At 40.9% G+C, this 19,751-nt stretch overlaps 2 protein-coding genes and 1 non-coding gene across 3 annotated transcripts; 2 read left to right on the top strand and 1 right to left on the bottom strand.

Annotated features, from left to right (window-relative positions):
* The first annotated feature begins 1,790 nt into the window (after positions 1 to 1,790).
* tmem229a (transmembrane protein 229A) lies at positions 1,791 to 2,894 on the top strand. Its single transcript, XM_070928964.1, has one exon. The coding sequence runs from the start codon at positions 1,806 to 1,808 to the stop codon at positions 2,892 to 2,894; it is 1,089 nt and encodes a 362-aa protein (XP_070785065.1). The 5' UTR covers positions 1,791 to 1,805.
* Positions 2,895 to 8,785: 5,891 nt separating this feature from the next.
* LOC139305396 (hyaluronidase-1-like) lies at positions 8,786 to 19,714 on the bottom strand. The gene is made up of 9 exons (XM_070929366.1): positions 19,613 to 19,714; positions 17,288 to 17,360; positions 12,423 to 12,637; positions 11,185 to 11,351; positions 10,927 to 11,095; positions 10,604 to 10,822; positions 10,353 to 10,511; positions 9,796 to 9,885; positions 8,786 to 9,223 (listed from the first exon to the last, which is right to left on the bottom strand). Exons 1-9 carry the CDS (start codon positions 19,712 to 19,714, stop codon positions 8,786 to 8,788), a joined length of 1,632 nt encoding a protein of 543 aa, XP_070785467.1.
* On the top strand, positions 11,848 to 11,920 carry trnak-cuu (transfer RNA lysine (anticodon CUU)). Its single transcript has one exon. It is a non-coding gene; the product is annotated as a tRNA-Lys (tRNA).
* Positions 19,715 to 19,751: the final 37 nt, after the last annotated feature.

Raw genomic sequence — 19,751 nt, 5'->3', positions numbered from 1 at the left:
CCCTCTGTGGTCACCCAGATGCACCGCGGTCCTTCTCACCTGTACATGACTGCAGGCTGTGCAAGGGCCTCGGGTTTGGATTAACTGTTCAATTTGGAAACAGAAGAAGTTTAAAGTGATCGTAAACACATCTCACACAAGCTCTATCCTCCTAAATCTCACAGTCAAACACTGTACTTCTCCAAGTTTGTGACGCTCTTGTGCCAGGTTGTGTCACCACTGATCTGTTCTGTACGTTACAAACATGCCTCTGCATGAAAGTCACTTCAAAGACATTTACTGCTGAATGCTGCTGACTGACTCTCTATTCTGCTTATTTCTACAAAGCAAGTGCAATACTTAAAGTCATAGTTTATTATGTGTCACTATATATCAAAATACTTAGATTATATGTTATATGTTAAAAAAAAATGTAGCACCATTAGACCACGGCAAATTCCTTGTAATGTATGTTACTTGGCAATAAACAGTTTCTGATTCTGACTTGATGTGGTTATAATTTAGAATCAAATCACTGTACTTGTTCAGTATCTGTTCAGCATGTTATGGGTATACTAATGCTTTTTTTCTTTTTACTTGTCATTGTATTATTTATTTAAAGTTCATGAAAACCAACAAGTTGCAAGCTTGTAAGCAGGAAACCACAAGAGGAAGTAGTCAGAGATATCGTGATTGGACTGCATCTACTTCATTCAGAACGCAGTAACAGACTGAATTTTCATTTTTTCGCTTAGCCTATAAAAACTGTCACTTTAATAAAATTTGAACATATGATTCAGGCTATGGAACTAACTGTATATGGTCCATCTTTAGTCACACAGGTCTAGGAGCCTGTGATTCATTCATTCTGACTACAGATGATGGATTAGTTTACTACATTTTCATTTTACAAATCAGTTTAGTAAGGACCGATATTGTTATATCATAACAGCAGAGTAATCTGCTGTAATTATCATTAATGACTCGTAATTAAACAGCGTCAGGACGTCGCAGGGGGACGTCAGCTCAATTAATAACCGCATCAGAGCCTAAACGTCCTGTCTCCACCACAGCAATACGGCTACACCGCCTCCTCCATCAGCCTCTTTCTTAGACTGCCTTCAGGTGCTATTGGAAATTTGGAAACTTTGTTGTTTCGATGACCAATTCTGTTTTGCTTCAGTAGCACTGGATTATGCTTCACACTTAGATGGGTTTCCATGACACACCTGAACTATTGCTTCATTTACTGTAAATAGTGTTGAATTATCATATTTACTATTTGCATCAGCGGTACGATAATTATGGGTTGTAAATCCATCCAAGCAGCTGACATGACATTTAAGAAGCCAAGCACACTGTATCAATTATTTGTTGAAAGCTATGGTTTAGCATAATGTTATTTTGACTAACCTATGTCAAGACATCAATTAATCATTAGGCTTATAAAATAAAACAACCATTAAAAAGGTTACTGTCGCCTGTTAGTATGTCCAATTGAGTTTTTCAAATGAGGCTTTGCAAATGTTTGAGGAAGGAGATGCAATGTTTGTTAGGGCTCGAGGATACACACGGTGCGTTTTGGTGAGAAACACTAAATGTTAACAGGACTTTTGTTTATTTACAAGACATTTCCACGGGGGCGTCTCAAACTGGGTCCACAAAACAGGTTTTTCCAGGGAGCACGTGAAAGCAGCAGTCGCTCTGTACAGCGCAGGAGATGCTCGCAGCCGCAGCTCGCTTCACTGTGCAGCCGCAGCGGAACATAACACACAACAATGTGTAGGAAGAGGGCAGCGGGATCTCTGCAGACAGAGTGACTGATCATGGCCAGTCGGTGGCGAGACGGACCTCGCAGCCGTTCAGGAGACCCCGCCGGTGGCTCAAAAGCGGTACGAATGCCCCGCCAACAAGAACCGTCCGGAGAGAGCGAAGAAACGGCAGAGTCGCTGCGGGAGCTGCCGCGATGGATGCGGCTTTACTTCTACGGGATGCACGGCGTGACTCTGGATGTCCTGCTCTCGTCGTTGCAGGGGGTTTTGAATTATCGGGACCCTAAACTGGTGGGCTTTTCCTCTCCGTATCTTTGCATTATGCATTCACTGACCCACTTTGCTCTGGAGAAGATCTACTCACAGAAGAGGTGTTTCCGAGGTCGGCCTGTGGTGTTTCATCTTGTTTTCTACCCGTCTGTCTACATCGGGCTGCAGATCCTGATCGGGAACATCAACACTTTGACCGAGCAGGTGAGGGTGGTATCTGGCACGCAGCTGGCAGTGCACTACATCCTGTCTCTCTATTTTGCCCAGGTGTTCCACAGAGGGCTGTTAAGACTGCAGTATCACCCCTCCTGCCCCGCCGCCCCACAGAACAAACACGGCCCGGGGGACAGCGGTCATGATCGGGGGCCTCCTCGCGGTCTGCCCGGCTTTGTGCGTTTCTTGTTCTTCGGGATGCACGGCTTTCTGGACGAGGTGCTTTTCACCTCTATTTTCAACCTGGTGGAGAAGTCTGACCGGACCCTCAGCGGCCACACGTCCCTGTGGTCTTTCCTGATGTACGGGAGCTGCAGCTTCGTGGTGGAGAAGCTCTACCTTCACCTGCACTTCAGCAGAGGCTGGGGGACGTGGCGGCGGCTCCCCATCTACATCTGCTTCATCTACACCTGGGAGTTCTCCTGGGGCCTGGTCCTGAGGCAGTTTGACGCCTGCTCCTGGGACTACTCCCATTATCCTCACAACTTCATGGGACTCATCACCCTCCTCTACTTGCCAGGCTGGGTCTGCCTCAGTCTGTATCAGGACTTGCTGTCTAATGTCCTGCTGAGAATCAAGTGCACCAAAGATGTGAATGATTTGAGTGGGGAGAATGGTGAGGTCAATGGACAGCTGGAGTCCAAGAAAAAACTACTTTAATTTTTAACTTCTAGGGAAAGTCTGGATCACATTAGACTTATCTTATTCTAATTAACAAATTCATCAAATCACACTAATTTGATGAAAACAATAGACATAAAAGTTGATATCCGTCAAGAAGTGCAAGAGGTGAAATTGTATAATGTGGGACCAGTTTGTCCTTTCAACTCAAATTACGGTATAAATAGGTCTGGGGCTCTGCATTTCTCCACATATTCGAAGTATTTAAGATAATTACTTTGAGTCCTTGGACAGTTGGTCAGCAATACGTTGCCATGACAGCAGATGCTGAGCAGTAAATACTTTCTGCAAGTTTAGAGTCTGGAGTCTGGACACTTGTTACCAGTATGCAGGTGAGACATTTAGCTGATATCTCTGGGTCCAGTAATTAAGATTAAATACAACTGAGGACTGAATTGTTTACCTAACCTGTTTGAATTCAGTTCGCCTACTGCCATTTTTATCTGATGTAAAATATAGTTGTAATATGAACATTTTACAAGTCTTCATGACTTTGGAAGTGTGAATATGTTTCGTTTTTTTTAATGATTGCAGTGGCAGACTTGCCATCTTATGCATTACATGCATTGAGGCAGGTTTAAGTTTGCTCAGTTGTGTCATTTATATATGCATTGGCATGCTTTAACTGTAGCTCATATCTGCATGCTACGAAGTACAAATAAAATAACATCTGGAAGGTTTTGTTTCAAAAGGTTTAGGGTTCAGGTTTTAGTCATCAAAATACAAAAGTCAGTATTTTCAAGACAAAGAAGGCATAAAAACAACTGTTAAGAACAGTAACCGTTGTTCCACATTCTTTCATGCAACGAAACTGTTTTTAAATGTTCATCTCTTTTTATTGTTAATTCACATTTGAAACAAACTCCTTGTTTTCACTCAGCGTGTTAATATGACCCCAGAGTAATGCATGCAACTATTAAAGTAGAGACGAACCCAGTAATATATGTAGCAAGAAAACCTGCAGCTGAATGGATACGAGGTGAGATGGTGAGATTTTACTGTGAATAGTTCATGAACCAAACGTTACTTTGCTGGAGTGCCTTCCTGCGCAAACTGAGTCAACCAGACTCAAACAAACAAGGCTCAGTGTCCTCAGTGTTTTAACCTTCAGTGCTAATGACGGTCTCAGTCAGTGAGGTTGCATTGTTCAGATCAACACTGGTTCAATCACTAAATGACAGGTTACAATACACAAACAAACATAAAAATGGAAACTTTTTTAGGTTTCACCATGATTGCAGGTTTAACTGTTAGTGCACTGAGCAACCTAAAACATTTATCTAATCCAGGTGGGCTGTGCTTTCATTTTGTGTAACTGCTAATATTTACAGTAAGAAATGCTCTGGTTGCATAGTAAAACCGAACCATGATCAAACACAACTGAACCTCCTGTTAAGGAAACATATTTCATTAAAATCCATTAATCAACTTGACTTGAGGTGAATATAGTACAGACATATTGTAAATCCAGAAGGAATAGATTTTATTTAAATATTCCCTAAATAAACTCCAACTGTGTATACTGTGTAGAGCATATTCTGACACACAAAATTGCTTTACATGCCTTATTAAGAAACTAACTAAGTACCTGGCACTGTGACTAAACAAATGGTGATAAATCTTAGCAAACTTGTCTACTCTATATAAGTCACTTTGTAAGGTAAATAATCATTGTTTAGAGTTGCTTTATTCAGAATGACGTGGCTGATAAAGTGATGGATTTGCCAGCAGTTGAGGCTGTTTCACTCCCACAGTAGCGTTTTAACTTGGTGCTGGACTCAATCCTGTCATTTATGTTAGTTGCCCTTTAATCGTTTCTTTATAATTAGAACAAATTTAGTTCTAATCACAACTCTAAATTCTGATGATTTGTTTTAACTTATTGTAGGAATGAGTAGTATTTCCTGAATGTTTAGATAAGCTTGTGATTTGCTGGATGCAAAGCTTGAATGAATTTGAAATCGGTTCTGCTAGATCTGACTGTTTTAAGGGTTCAGTAAACCTAATAATTACTATATGCCCTTGTATGCTGTGGGAGCGGCATTAAAAATTGCTGTGCACCATTAAATATACAGAGTCATTCACTTTGGATTCTTAGGAAACCTGTTTTTCTTCTTGTCTGTGTGTGAATTATCAAGTCTGTGTCTGCACATGTTTAGAAGGGTAATTGGCACAATTATATCTTACCATGTTCATTTGTATCAGAACTGATGCAACTAGCACTGGACATTTACAGCGCTAGTGAGCTCTACCTGGCTGGTGTGTTTGGGGTTTTTTGGTCAACTTGGCAGCTATATTAAGGTTCTTAAACATTTGCATCTTTAAGATTTTCCATGGCCGAATAACTGTATTTTAATCATACTTTACTTTGTGCTGTGTTAGTCACCAATTAAAAAAAAAAAGAAGACCAAAATGCTTTTAGAAAAGACATGAGAGGTTGGAATGAAATTTGTAATGGCATGTACGTGTACGACTTTTAATTAAATCTGAAATTTTACTGTGGCACGACTGGCATTCATTAATTTCTTTACTTTAATTTTGGGAGACTCCATTTACATTATTCAGCAGTTCTGAGCAATTACATTTCACACTATACATTAATAAAATATGACTTGCTCTCCTTGTAAAATAGACCAAGAGAGTCCAGGTAAAAGCTATAACCTTGTGTGTATTTGACCACTTCAGTTGTAAAGGAGAAGTGTACAAAATGAAGCAGAGGAGGCAGGCAGGCCTTGCAAGAGACATTGTGCAATAAGGAGGCAGCCTTTCTTTTTTCTTTGGTGCCCTCGGTGTTTTAGCGCCGTTAAAACACTCACTATCAAAAGGTTACCGACAAAACAAAAAGGTCTGCAACCTATTTCCAGGCTGAATCACAATACTGACATTGTATTATCAACTGTAGGCAGCAGTTTCTTGTACGTTTGTGTTTGCCCATATACACATATTATCTCAAGCATGAAACACGTCTCAGCAAAAACTCAAAAACAAAGTCCAAAGGCACAAACAACAGATTATATGATAGGTAACGCTGGCTTTATGCCTGGAAATTACTTTCTATGCTAGAACACACACGCACCAGCTCCTGGTATGCACAAAAGCTATTTGTGTTGTCTCTCGTTACTGCTTCCTTGTTAAGACATTGTTGTGATAAATTAAATAAATGAAACAAGACAGGGAGGAACCAGGAAAGCTCAGCAACAAGCTGACAATAGGTAGCCATTATGTGGTTAAAATGGGGTGCAAAATCAACAGTGTATCAAAGTGTCTTTCTCTCTCGCTCTCGCTCTCTTTAAACCACCTTGGTGATCACTGTGACACAAGCAAACACACAAATCCAGACACACCTCACATGCTTACCACCCAGAGGACTCTGTCAATACACCAGTGGCACACAGTATCTGCTGACAACACCACAGAGGGAATACCATATGCTAACTCCTCCATAAAGACTCATTAGCACTCTCAATCAGAAGTATATGACTGCTGTGTACAAACATGTGAACATGATCAAAACAGGAAGTGAGATGCAACTGTTTGTCTGTTAATTAGCATCACTGCAGCATCAAGGTTGACCAGCCCATTCACTTGTAAGGCTTCATTGATCAATATTTCTTATATTAACACTGAATCACATGACTTAATATTATGTGTAATGTTAAAGAGGTCACTATTAGCGACAAATTCAGAAACTTAACTAAGCTAACATTCAACTCTGCAGCTCTCTGCTGCTTTTCAGCTTTTTTTTTTTTTTTTGAGCTTGTTGTTGTGGGTTTTACAGCACATTTACTGTCAAACCTGTTTCCAGCAGCAACTGGCAGCTGTTTTTGGCTAATAAATACAATGTACTTTGCTGCTCAATAGCAAAGACAAAGCAAAGTCAGCTAGCTGGTCAACAGTCTAGCAAGCTAAAGACCCAGTTATTTCTCTCAGGAGTTGGAGACCAAAACAGAGTGAAAAGCAGTTTGAATATTGGACTTACATTCTCCCGTTGGCCAGAAACCTCTCACCAAATGAATGCTGATGTTTCTCCATGTCTGCTGGATTTGTAAGTAGGTAACTGCTTGCTAACAAGTTTGCTAGCCAAAACAGCCTGACAGGGTGATAAAGGTTTAGCTTCTTGTGGAGTTCTTCTGCCCTCTAGTGGCCTAAAAATCAATCAACGCAGCTTTCAAGGCCCAGTACAGCCACACAAGTGGCTAAGTTTTCACTTATCTCTTAAGACCTCTGCTCATGTTGAAGTTGGTGTGCTAATAGCAACGGTAAAGGTGGAAACTGTACTGCCCTAACAGATACAACAAAACTACAAGGAGAGTCAGGCATGTCCCAGTAGGAAAAGCACAGGTATAAATGATCAAATTAATGATGGCTGAATTTCATTTTGCTGCTTTGGTTTCAGGGTACTTGTATTGTGCATGCTGACTCACTGTCACATCGCTTACTGACATGGAGCGCACCATCGTTAATATTATATATATATATTATTAACATCTGTGCTTTTCATGAGTGAGCCATTTGTACATTTGTTGGTGTGCTAATAACAGCACCTTTTACAGTAGAATAAGAGTGTAGCGCAATAACTTGAAACTAATTAAATTAAGTAAACAAAGGTCAATTAATTTGTTTAATCACATTTTGAGACAGAATTCTTAAACAAAACTCTTCATTTACTAATACCCAGTCATCCTATTTTCTCTGTATTGTGACAGGGAAGTTCAACACAAAACCAACAACACTGTTGCTCCCTGCCTCTTGATGTTTATTTACATACACAGTCAAATCACATACAAATGCCCAGTGGGAATACTTTTGTCACAGATAATACTTACTTGATATGCACAGTATTTGTACGTTTTATTTGGGATTATGCAAACTCCTGAATGGTGGCCCTGTCCTTTGGCAATACTATGGAACATGTTCTGTCAGTGGTCATAGTATATGTGAGAAAGTTAAATGAGCGATGTCATAATCACAGTCAGTGTTTGGAGGCAGAGCAGAGGAGCAGATTCTGGACACTCCTGAGTTTCCCCAACTGTTGTGCGTCAGTGACCAGAATGTAAGTTGTTTTCATGTCCCCTTGGTGTTGTTACGCAGTATTTATTTACTGGGCTCGTTTATAGTCGGTTGTTTTCCTGTTTTGCCGTACTTTCGGTTTAAGTACCCAATTCTGATGGAGGGCACCACATGGTTGCTATCTTGTGTTAGCTTCATCAATGTACTTCAGTTGTGATTTAAATGCTACTTATTCGGTACTGCCATAAGGGGTTTCCTACATTTATAACTTGTCTGCTTAGTTTGCTAAGAGCTATGTTTGCCTCTATTGCTTTGAAGGTAGTTAATTCTTATTCATGTTATTTGTAACTATATTGTTATTTTCCTTTGTGAACCACACACAAACACACACACCTTTACTCAACCTAACAAGAGTCCTGCCCCTGGAATATGTATGTACTCTGCACGTCTATAATAAATTTGTGAACAGCGGATTCTCTCTCTTGTCCTGATTCTTTGACGGGAATCATCTCCATATCTGCCGACCCAAAGCAATTTCCTTTCCAAAGGGCCCGTCTGTATTTCAGTATACACGCTTCCTGAGTCCTTTTAACATTGCTGATGATCAGTCGCTAACACATTAAGTCACTCAGTGAAACAAAATGTATTTGTGATAGGAGGCAATAACATAAGAATCAATCAGAAGCAATCTGCTTTTGTGCTTCAGTTGAGCAAAGGCTGCTGTCTTTTCACTTTCATTACTAAAAATGCAGATCGCACTGTGGACTGTTGTCCAGCACTGGATTGTGACAGGATTGGGTGGTTTCCAGAACTGAATGTATAGTATGTTTTGGTTTAAGTGTTTCCTGAAAAAATTTTGATTACAAACTAAAGTTATTTTTAACATTGTCGTTAGTAATACTGGCTTGTTGCATATCATCCATCGTGGATTTATTCAGAGTGTAAGCCTTTTGGTCCAGCCCGTGCTTCACACTAAATATCAGGGCCTTGGCTAGCTCTCTGTGTGTCCTGGGAGAGCAGCTCAGTCCTTTGTAGCATTGACAGGTAAACCTCCTGCTCAAAGTCTTCAGGTCTGTGAAGGTAGGCCTCCCTAGGACAAGGTAGCGGTTCTGAACATGCATGACCCTGAAGTTCTCTGGGTTTAGGTGGAGGTAGTGGTTGGAGTTGTAGCTTTTTCTGACACAGCGGCCATTCCCTCGACACAAGAAGTTGCTGCAGAGCTGGGCGGCTACGGTGACATTGGTGATGTAAGGGTTGAGGGTGGAGGAGAGGTAGGATGAGAGGGCTTCACAAGAAGTCTGGGAAGCAAAGGAAAGAGAGTAGAAGAAGGAACAGAAAGTAAATATATTCTCTGTGTATGCACGTACTATACTCTGTATGCAATACTGAATGTCTGAAACAGAACATTACATATTACATATTCTGATTAAAGGAATAGTTTGACATTTTAGGAAATACTCTTATTGGAATTCTTGCCAAGAGTTAGATGAAGATCAATACCACGCTCATATCTGTCCCTTCAATGTGAAGCTGAAGGCAGGAGATGGTTAGCTTAGCTTAGCATAAAGACAGTACACAATATACAATAAAGATATCTAACTGTAAGAACATTCATTAACTTGAATTTACATGGTGAGGTCTCTTTCAGAAGACATCCAGTGAAAGTCACTATCATCAAGCTAATACTGTTGTACTACCAACCAACACAATCCATCAGCACCTGTGCCACTGAGGGATTGTCAGTCAGTCACAGAGACGAGCAGACTCCTACATCATCTAATTGAATACATTGTCTCTGGTCTGACTGCCTGCCACCAGTACACTGTCATGTCTTTCAGCAGTCCAGTGGAGGTCTGCAGGGTGATGTTACCTGGTCATCATAATCAGCGCTGGCCCCCCACAGCACAGCGCCAGACACTCCCACTGCTGCACTCTCGCCAATGGTGTTGACCAAGTCTACCTGGACACAAATGGTTAAATGTGTAAATTATTGCCTTTGTACAGAAACACAAAAACCGCCACAGGCATTCACAAATGAGACACACAAGAATCATGCATGGAGCACAGACGTTTACGCTGTTCTTATTTCCCAAAAAGGTGAGAAGAGAGGATAAGGATTACGCCCTCGGGTGAAGGTTACCACCTGAGCAGGGTGTTGTTACACCAAGAAACCAAACTCCTCTTAAAATTGGACCTCAGGCTGGAAACACCTCACTGCTAGGATGAAGAAGTATCCTAAGATGTATCTAATTTAGTCAAGTGTGTGGTCGCTCACTAATGAGTCCTTTCACAAACTTAATCTATTTGAATGGTGGATTTAATTATTGTTTTATTAAGAAAGATTAGCGGGTGGTTGTCATTAATAAATGTCTCCCAATGACTGCAGCATGTATTAAACAAATCAGCATTTAAATTACTCTTATTTACCTGGCTGAGGAAGCGCCTGTTCTGGTCGACAAAGACAGGTCGCATGTAAACAAACACGGGTGCAGTGCCACGCCGTCTGGCCAGGGTGGATACTCTTAAAGTTTCCTTGACACGGTTTCTCACCATCAGGGCGGCTCTGGGATTGTCTGCCAGAGAGACCTGAAACAAGGATGCAGGGAAAAAAAGCATCTGAGGAATTTTAATTCTGGGAATAATATTAGGGATAACTATTGAGCTGCAATCTGACCAACCTGCAGGTAGACGGAGGGGTAGAGGGCAGTGCTGGACTCCCACAGCCAGAGCAGCTCATCATTCTGCCTCCTCACTTCCTTAGAGCATTTGCCTGTGTAGTCTGGCGTCTCCCAGCCATAATTGTAGCAGCTTGGAAACAGGTAGAAGCCCCAGAGATAGTTGGGTCTCATAGTTCTGCCCATTGCCAATATCCCTGACATGAAACTCCTTGCTGCCACCTAAAGTGGAAGTAAAAGGAAGAACAGTTATTAATCGATATGTAATAGCTGTTCAGAGCAATATAATTAATTTGTTTTAGAGTCTTCACACAATTAGCTCTGACTTGGAACTGTTGTTTGGCTTCCTCTGTGGCCTGCTGCACAGTGAGGGAGCGGTTTGTGTGCATAACACGGGCAACAGATAAATTCTGGTAGATTCTCTTAGTGCCCCAATTTCTGTCCCATAGGGGGCGCCATTCCTCCCAGTCTATCACAGCCAAGCCTGAGCTTGTCCTGGAAGGAAGACAGGAGGACGAAGAAAAGGTCAGCATCTAATGTGTCAAACAAAATAGGGTCAATTTTTTAATGTTAGGTAGGCTCACTTGGATGGGATGTAGTAGTTGATATCGGCTCTGGCCTTGTTCATACTGGCTTTCAGGTTGCCTCTCTGAGGTATGCCGCCATTGAACTGTTTCCTACTAGTGAGGTCTACATGTGGGTAAAGACCCAATCGGTCTGTGTAGAACAGAGACAGGAACTGGCCTGGGACCTGCAGCAGAAAGTGAATTAACTTGTGAATTTCATTTCATTACATTTTCAAGTTTCACATGATGCAAGTGGCAGAGGTAGAGCATGTGACTCGTTGGGCACTGGTGTTTTAGGGTTGAGCAGATCAGAAAGGAGAGGAAAGGTGCAACTACACAGCTACAGCCAAATTTAAATTAACTAATAAAAACGCAAACCCTAGGCCCTTAGCCTCACATTGGCAATGGGGTTTTTCTTGAGGGTGGTTGAGACACTTGGATGAGCCAAGGGTAAAGACTGCCACAGGTTGGCTCTTTTCCCAAGCATGCCATGAACATGTTGGTCACAAAATGCTAGTGGCAGGTTTTGAGCCCCATGGTAGTTGCTCATGTTTTGGGGAGAGCTGATCAATAAAAGACATCATTATACTGATATTGTAGCTGGAGCTGAAAGAAGGTAACCTCCACCCATCTGAGTCCATGATACGGCGACGAAATGGGGCTAAAGTTTGTATAAAGTAGGCCTGGCTAGCTCAGTCGGTAGAGCATGAGACTCTTAATCTCAGGGTCGTGGGTTCGAGCCCCACGTTGGGCGACGGTGTTTTAGGATTGACAAATTGACCACTAATAAAAGTCCCTGGTCAAATGTAATAGAAGTCATTATACTGCGGTCAAGACTACCACAGGTTGGGTCTTGCAGCAAGCATGCCATGAACTTCTTGGTCACATATTAGGAGTTAATGTTTTTGGGAGAGGCAATCTATCAGACATATCATTATACTGACAGCAACAACTTTATAACCTCCAGTGAAATAGGCCTCCTTCCTTCATGGACATTAACCTGTAGAAACAAGACCCATAATCAATTTTCAACTTGCTCAGCAAATAATGAAGTTTTAGGGAAAAAATTAGCAGTAAAATTAATTAGAAAATAATTGATTTAATTGATTGCACATTAGCTTTATGTAAAGTAATGAGCTTGCAATTTGATTACATCGTGTGTTTTTAGCTATAGATTTAAATGTAAATAGAATAGAAATAGAAATAGAGTTTAACTGCATTTCCAACAGAAAACATTCAAATATTTGTGCCCTTACCTTAGCAGGTGTGGCCACTCCTTTAAAGGGTGAGGTGTCCAGCGAGATGTTGTACCTGTTACACAGCAGATCAGGGATGTTCCAACTAACAATGAAAGGGTGGTGCTCAAATAGCAGACCTGTGCTGTGGGGGAGAGAGGGAAGTGGTCCGGGCTGACGAGAGGCCACCACTTCTTGAGGAGATGCCGAGGTTTTGGGGAGAGGGATGGGTGAAGCTTTGGTAAGAGGAGGTGGCAATGTTTTAGAGGTTAGAGGCAAGAAAAATGCTGTGGAAAAGGACGATGTTGGAGCTGTAGATGGAAGCTTGTGTGTAGCAGTTTGAGGTGGAGAGGAAGGTGGCAAACGTTTTGGAAGTAAAGTGGAGTTGGAGAGAGGAAACAGTTCAGTAGTGTGAAGAGGAAGTTTTTCAGAGGACACAGGACACAGAGTCATTTTGGACAAATGACGTGTTAGGTTTTTGTGCAGAGGTGGTGCAATAGTTCCGAAGGATAATGTCAGACGTTTGCAGATGTGAGGGAGCAACCTGGAGATATTTGGGGAGGCTTTTTTACCAAATTGAGAGGAAGCTGAGGGTGAGGATATGAGGAGGTCTCTGGGGGATGTTTGGTCAAAGAGTGGCATTAACATTGTAGAAGTAGCTGACATTGTTTTAGAGGGATACAACGTTGTAATAGAGGCCTTTGACAAAGACGTTGGGCTGATGGTGGAGGTGGATGGTTTTAGGATTGCAGGAGTGGTAAAAGCGTTGAAAACGGGTGATATGTTTGCATTATCTGCATGAGGGGTCGTCAGGACAGATAATGAAAGAATCGGCCAGACGGAGATGGTGAGGGCAGGGAGGATAGAGATGGGAAGAAGGGGGAAGATTGATGGGGAGAAGCAGCAGCACACAGCTTCTGCTCTTCTGCGCGACTGAAACCATCCTTTCTCCTGGCTGAAGAAAAGCAGAATAAAAACAAAACCAAACAGAATCTATCAAACTCCATATTACAGTCTAATATGTTAATAATATGTACATATTGGTAGCCAATGTTGCTACAATGAAACAAAGAAGACAATGTGCAATTTTAAAGATATTCAAAGCATGCTGTTGAATATGTTTAGTGTGTGCAAAGAGTAGCCTGGAAGAACGGACCAAAATTATACAAAGATGTTGTTACTGTCCACTTGGCTAGTATCTTTAGTTACTTTACATGTGCATTTAAAATGTAATAAATGCACAACCTAATACCAAAGTATCTGAAGCGATCAACTCTGATCTGAAATCTTATATAAATCAGAGTTTTCTCCCCACAATTCTAATCCACTCCACCAAGAATGGCATTATTTCACTCTCTTTGTCTTGCCAAACACAAACCACCCATTTCTCCTATCTAAGCATCCCTAAATCAAGATGAGGACACCTTGACAATCATAAACCACAACATGCCAACTCAGAACGAACAGACAATGTGAAAAGACACAATACCTTGACATGCCTTCAGTGGAACCGAGAACAGAGAGTGAGAGTATCCTTACAAAAATGATATCTGATATTGGTACATGTAGGGGAGGAGAGGCGTGGTGGGCAGAGCTGTGTAGAGGGAAGCACTCTGCTCTCAGTTGCCTGTCTCAGAAAAACGTCTTGTTTTGATCGCCCAGTGCCAAGTTTGACTTGGAGCAGAGGAGGAAGGCTCACCTGGGTGTGAGGCTATGGAGCGTGCACTGTCATCATAGTGAACGACAATCAGGCATCAATCTGGAGATTAGACTGTTATTGCACTGTTAATGCCGCTGGTGTTTGTCACCCGGGATGGGATAAACAAATAATTACAACGATGGAGACCATGGAAGCAAATGGATTTTACATTTCTCAATAAACTGAAATTCAGCCCTGAATATTGCACAGTTGATGTCACCCACTTGCTTGTACAGTAATAGCATTTAATGTGACTGTGAGCGTTGTGGGTTCAACATTATATGGAGTCATAGTACAGTGAGACAGATTCATTCAATGTCTTCACCAAAAGACGACATGTAGAGAGAGAAAAATAGTTGGCTCGTCAAGTAATGCAGCACAATTCTGGCTGCCTTTTCTCGTCCATAAAGAATTCAAGCAAATGGTAATTGTTCAAGATAGTAGTTAAATGAAATTACCGTTGGGTGGCAGGTTGGCCGAGTTGGAAATATAATTGCATAATATGCTACATGCAGCAGTCAATATCTTTACATTCTTCCCCAGCAGTTAGGAGACAGGAAGGTTTGACACCTGGGTGACAGGAGAGGAGTTGTATACCAATGGCATTAATAACAGCACCTCTCTTTCTATGTAAATGTTAAAAAAAAGACGTCTGACAGGTATTGTGAAGTTTACAGAGAGAAATAACTAAACTTTTCACCACCATGTTACAAGTAATTGTACACTGTCTGGGGTATATACATTGGACTGCTTCCCCTGTACATACTGAATGTGTTTATGTGTCTAGTCAGGGACTTGCAATACCAAATGGTGGTGGTTATTTCACGAGTTAGTACCACGGTGTGAACAGTTGGACAGTGACCTTTGACCCTACGAGTTGTTTTTAGGAGGGTGGAGTGTGTACCTGTGTTTCTGCCTAAATAATACTACAAATAAACTTTAGTTAAGCAAACATTATGTCTCAGTGAAAAAAACGTGTTTTCCAGTGACTACAGTATGAGTCAAGAGTCAGTGGTTTATAGTGTAACTTTGCCCTAATAGATCATATCCAGAGAAAATGGTTTGTTTTTATTTCTTTGTGATAAGAAATTAATTCCATGTTCCTTCCATGTTTTCTTCCAAAGGACATAAAATACAACAGCACTAAAATAAAAGACCTGCGCATGCTGCACTCCACTAGAGGCCAGATTAGATTAGATTAGATCATATTAGATTAGAATAGATTAGATTAGATTAGATTAGATTAGATTAGATTAGATTAGGTTAGGTTAGATTAGAATTAGCAGTTTTGGCTAGCTCCAGTGTAGTATTCTCAACTGCCCGCTAAGCCTTGAAAGTTTGGTACCAAAGACTTTAATAGTTTTTTGTTAACAATTAATTAACATAGCATTTTGAGACCAAACAACATTTTTTTATATACTGGTGCAACATAATATAAGAAAGTCAGTAGTAAGTAAGGCACCCTGCAGTCAGCTGATAGATCAAATCTCAAGTTGATCAGGTATGGTTTTCCTTTCCTTATTCCTTGGAACGCACACAGCACACAGTTTCAAAGGAAGCCCCAACCAACAAGCCTTGAGTACATACTGCTTTGCATGGCTACATGAGCTGCTTTGTGTTCTTCCCTAACATTGACACTGCAACACTGCAACCTCCACTGTTCGGACAGAAGATCACTTTGATAATCGCTCCAACAGATGGGCAGTAGCTCTTCACCACGATTACATCAGTCTCCTAGTTGTATGAATTCAGCCTTTTGCACAATATCACAGGGTGGGCATTGTGTTTTCGCATGAATGTTGGGCAGGTGTCATTTGATTCAGTAACCAATGTGCTGAGTGCACTATTCAGCATCAGTGATATAATATCTGGTGTACTGCTGCCATCTTGTGGTACAACAAATGCAGTTCAATTCAACTTTACCTCTAAGATCCTCTAATGTTAACAGTTCTATCAATACACAGATTTACCCAAATGAGGAGTACACCAGTTACATATGTTACAACAAAGCATAGCTGATGGTGTAATCCAGTGGTTCCCTTTTTGGCTTGTGACCATTTAAAGTGAAGGTTTACTCATAAACCCTTCTCACAGGTTGGGTTTACATGTCTGTAAAATTGTGAGTTTAACTAAAACTTGATGTTACCTTCTGAGATTGTTTCATTTGAACAGTCTTTAGAGGTATGAACAGGTATATATTGGAGAAATATTTGTTTTACATTACAATCATCTCTGAGTTTGTAACAAACTGAAGCTGTGTGTTAGCCAGAGATGCTACTGCTAAAGCTAGTAATAATTCCCTAAAGCCCTGTCTGCACATTATTTCTGTGAATCAGCACATATGTATGTATTTGTGTATGTATGCAAATCTGTGAAATCATCTAATCCCTAATCACGAAGCAAAATTCCACCACAATATGCCTGTTATATTTATAATATATTTCTGTTGAGGTGACCCCGTCGTGATATTTCCAAAAATCCACATTGTAGAACATGCTGAGGAGATGTGGAAAGGCCAACTTCATTAAATATTCATACAGCAGCCTGTAGGGGATGTCTTCCTCCAGAATTCAAAATATAATATTCATGTTGCCCTCTTCCCTCCTTCTCTCATAACCTCAATTTTCTTTTGTTGTGGAAAGTGGGTCAAATGAACGTTTCACAAGGGGTAGCCCCAGAAGGTGTGTCGGCTACAAATAACCCCCAAAACACACACAGCATTAACACCTAAATAACGCAGTTTTCCACTCCTTAAATCCACATTCACATAAACATTACAAACACATACATACGTACACTTAAACATACATTCAGATGCATTGAAAAGACTGCTCGTGCTCACACCTCACACATTCTTGTCAGCGTTGCTCGGAAATGTCAGTTAGGTATCTGTTCTCAGTTCAGTTTCTCTTGTTATTGTGTGAGTAAGTGCATACCAGGCCATATTAGCTGTCAGTATCACTGAATTTCAGTGAATAGAGCGTCTGTATTCTTCTCAATACGTCGATGGATGAACAATGTACTTCCTTACTTATGTAATTGCTTACTTATGTTATGACAGCCTTTGGGAAAGTTGAGAAAAAGAAGTTTAGGGACCATTTTTATAAGCTAAAAGGAACTGAAGTTCTCTTTTATTCACAGTTACTTAGGAAGACTATGGGTGTTTTTGGCATTAGGGATTTTGCACCTTGGTAATCAAAAGTATCATAGTCATCATAGTTGACCAGCTCCAACTTCACCTTGAAACACCAGGCAACTTCCTGGAATAAGAACAGTAAATGGGCTGTTTCTCAGTAATATTAAGCACACTCACTAAGTTTTACTGCTTCTGCTTGATTTTCTGTCTCTAGCTCACTTCCCCTCACTCTTAATTTCCCACTCTCTGTCCATCTGCTTCTCTCTCTCTCCCATTCTTCTTCCACTGCTCGAAAACACCTACTTGTTCATGTATCTGCATCAAGAATATAAGTGTCCTCATAACTACTTAATCTGGATGAGTCATTTCTAGCACTTCTATAGCTCAATCAGCCAAGGCTAGGTGGAGTAGTGCAGCGTTTCCCTAAGGCGCTTCTCTCCCTGTCGGTCAGGTTTTTCAAGTTCGACAAGACTCTGGTGAAGAGCAGGGAATTAGGTTGAACCAGCTGGAAGTACATGGAAGTAAGTGAAAAACAGCATGTACAGGTGAGAGAAACAGTGAGAGATTCACCTTTGAGACACAGTTTTCCCTTAAATATGTGAGCGCAGCAACCCACCCTTTGTTTGTAAAGCTGGTAAATAATGAACATTTGGTTAATGTGCAGTGTCATTCACAACAGGTGTTACTAGTGACATTAGAGGCTGTCATCTCTCTCTCTGTAAGCTCCACAGGGACTTTCTCTACCCCCCATACAGACCCGGCAAGAGAGGATAAATGTCCTGAGTATTTGACACACTCCTGCACGCATGCAGGACACATACACTCACACACACCCACATGATCATGCACACATAGATTCATGTTTACATGCAAAGAAACAGAAACAGACATATACAAACACACACAGGAAGACAATCTGCAATCAGGAAGACCTTTTGTCATGAAAACGAAGTATTGTGCAATGATTGGAGGAGACAGACAGAATTTTTTTCCAATGAAAGTCCAGAAGAAACCTCTCTATTACAAGTTGACTGACAGCTTGGCTACAATTTTAATGAAATTTGTACTTTAGCGCGGGGTGACATTTCACACCAGTCTGATGGATTGTGTTTACATCAAACAGGGTTTGAACTGTAATTTGGGTCATGAAGATTATGGAAGAGCTTATTTCAAATCAAGCTCTGCATGAATCTTTGCAAATCAGAATCCCTTCATTCATCAGCTACATGAAAAATAATGAAATTTGACTTTGTGAAGTCTGGGCAGTCATATATAATTTACACTTACTCTTACTAATTGTAGTTGCTTTTCATACCTAAATTAATACTACTTTATATGTAGGACTGTGAAAGAATTTACTTCAAAAAGTATAAAATGTTTATACAAGCTCCACAGACGTGGGCAATAGCAAAATCACTTCTGGTGTGTATTTATCACAAGGCAAAGTCTTTTCTTTGTATCACCTCTGAAAGACTGCTATCCTGCATGCAACACCCGTTTATGAGCCTGACTGAGCATGTTACAAACAGCCTTAGGCACATTAGTAAAATAAGTAAGAACCATGCACGCTGCCCTTGTTCAAGATCACTTAAAGTAGCCTCTGAATATGTCTGTTTAATTGTTGACCGCTATTTATTGTGGAGAGTAAAATGTTTGATGTGAAAAGGCTATGGTTTTGTAATATTTTAACACTGCCATACATCACAAACAATAGGAGTGTTTCAGTCAATTGACAAGGATTCTGGAGAAACACAGAAATGTACACTTTGAAGCATATGTCAGACTTAGCAGTCTTACCCCTGAGGCTATGTATAGTAACTAGAGCAGTCTTAATTCTACTTCATTTTATTTATAGGCTATTTATAGTTTATTGCAATGAAAGGAAGAGAACTGTGTTTTTTCTCAAAAGCGTTTCAGTTTCGGGGGGGGGGGGCCATATGATTTCCTATCATGTAGGAAATCATATGGCCCAGATAACAGCCCTGTGTCTGAACCATGGCCTGACCTTTCTGACTTCAAGAATAAAAAAGCACATTATCATCATTAGAGGGAAATTATAATTTCCGTGGTTCTTTTATGAACTTCTTAAAGAGCTCATTTAAAGTTTAGGCTTATCTTTGCATTAATATTCAGCTCAATAATTCCTCTCACAAGGAGCATTGTATGCCATTATTTTGGCAGCTTGCACCTCATTTCTTATCTCCTCCCATTCTGCACTCGCACACATTCCTGTCATAAAAGCCACGGGCGGACAGGACCAAACCATCTCCAGGGAGAGTCTACTGAGAATTGTAATTTTATTAAGCTGAATTTCCCCACCGGACTTTCACCAGAATATACTTGCATATTAAAAATTCATATATATAAACTTCTCACCGTTTGCTGTGCCGAATGTTTTATCTTGGTGATTATCTGGGACACAACTGGGAAAAGTGAGGCCCCCATTCCCGGATCGTGGACTCGTCCTAACACTGCCATGTTGGATGGAACTGGCTCCTGGCTCTCTGGCGGCTGG

Source organism: Enoplosus armatus, chromosome 22, assembly GCF_043641665.1.
Source record: "Enoplosus armatus isolate fEnoArm2 chromosome 22, fEnoArm2.hap1, whole genome shotgun sequence".
Classification (NCBI taxonomy): domain Eukaryota; kingdom Metazoa; phylum Chordata; class Actinopteri; order Centrarchiformes; family Enoplosidae; genus Enoplosus; species Enoplosus armatus.
Note: the sequence above shows the minus strand (reverse complement) of the source record. Positions and strands in the feature narration are given on the sequence as shown.

What these genes read in the sequence shown, in the direction of transcription:
- LOC139305396 (XM_070929366.1), bottom strand. Translation starts at nt 19,714, where the DNA reads ATGGCAGTGTTAGGACGAGTCCACGATCCGGGAATGGGGGCCTCACTT. An exon ending in ACCCCTCCGTCTACCTGCAG is followed by an intron (nt 10,512 to 10,603) that starts GTTGGTCAGATT and finishes TCCTTGTTTCAG; the next exon opens with GTCTCTCTGGCAGACAATCC. An exon ending in GCGCTGATTATGATGACCAG is followed by an intron (nt 9,224 to 9,795) that starts GTAACATCACCC and finishes TTTGCTTCCCAG; the next exon opens with ACTTCTTGTGAAGCCCTCTC.
- tmem229a (XM_070928964.1), top strand. Translation starts at nt 1,806, where the DNA reads ATGGCCAGTCGGTGGCGAGACGGACCTCGCAGCCGTTCAGGAGACCCC.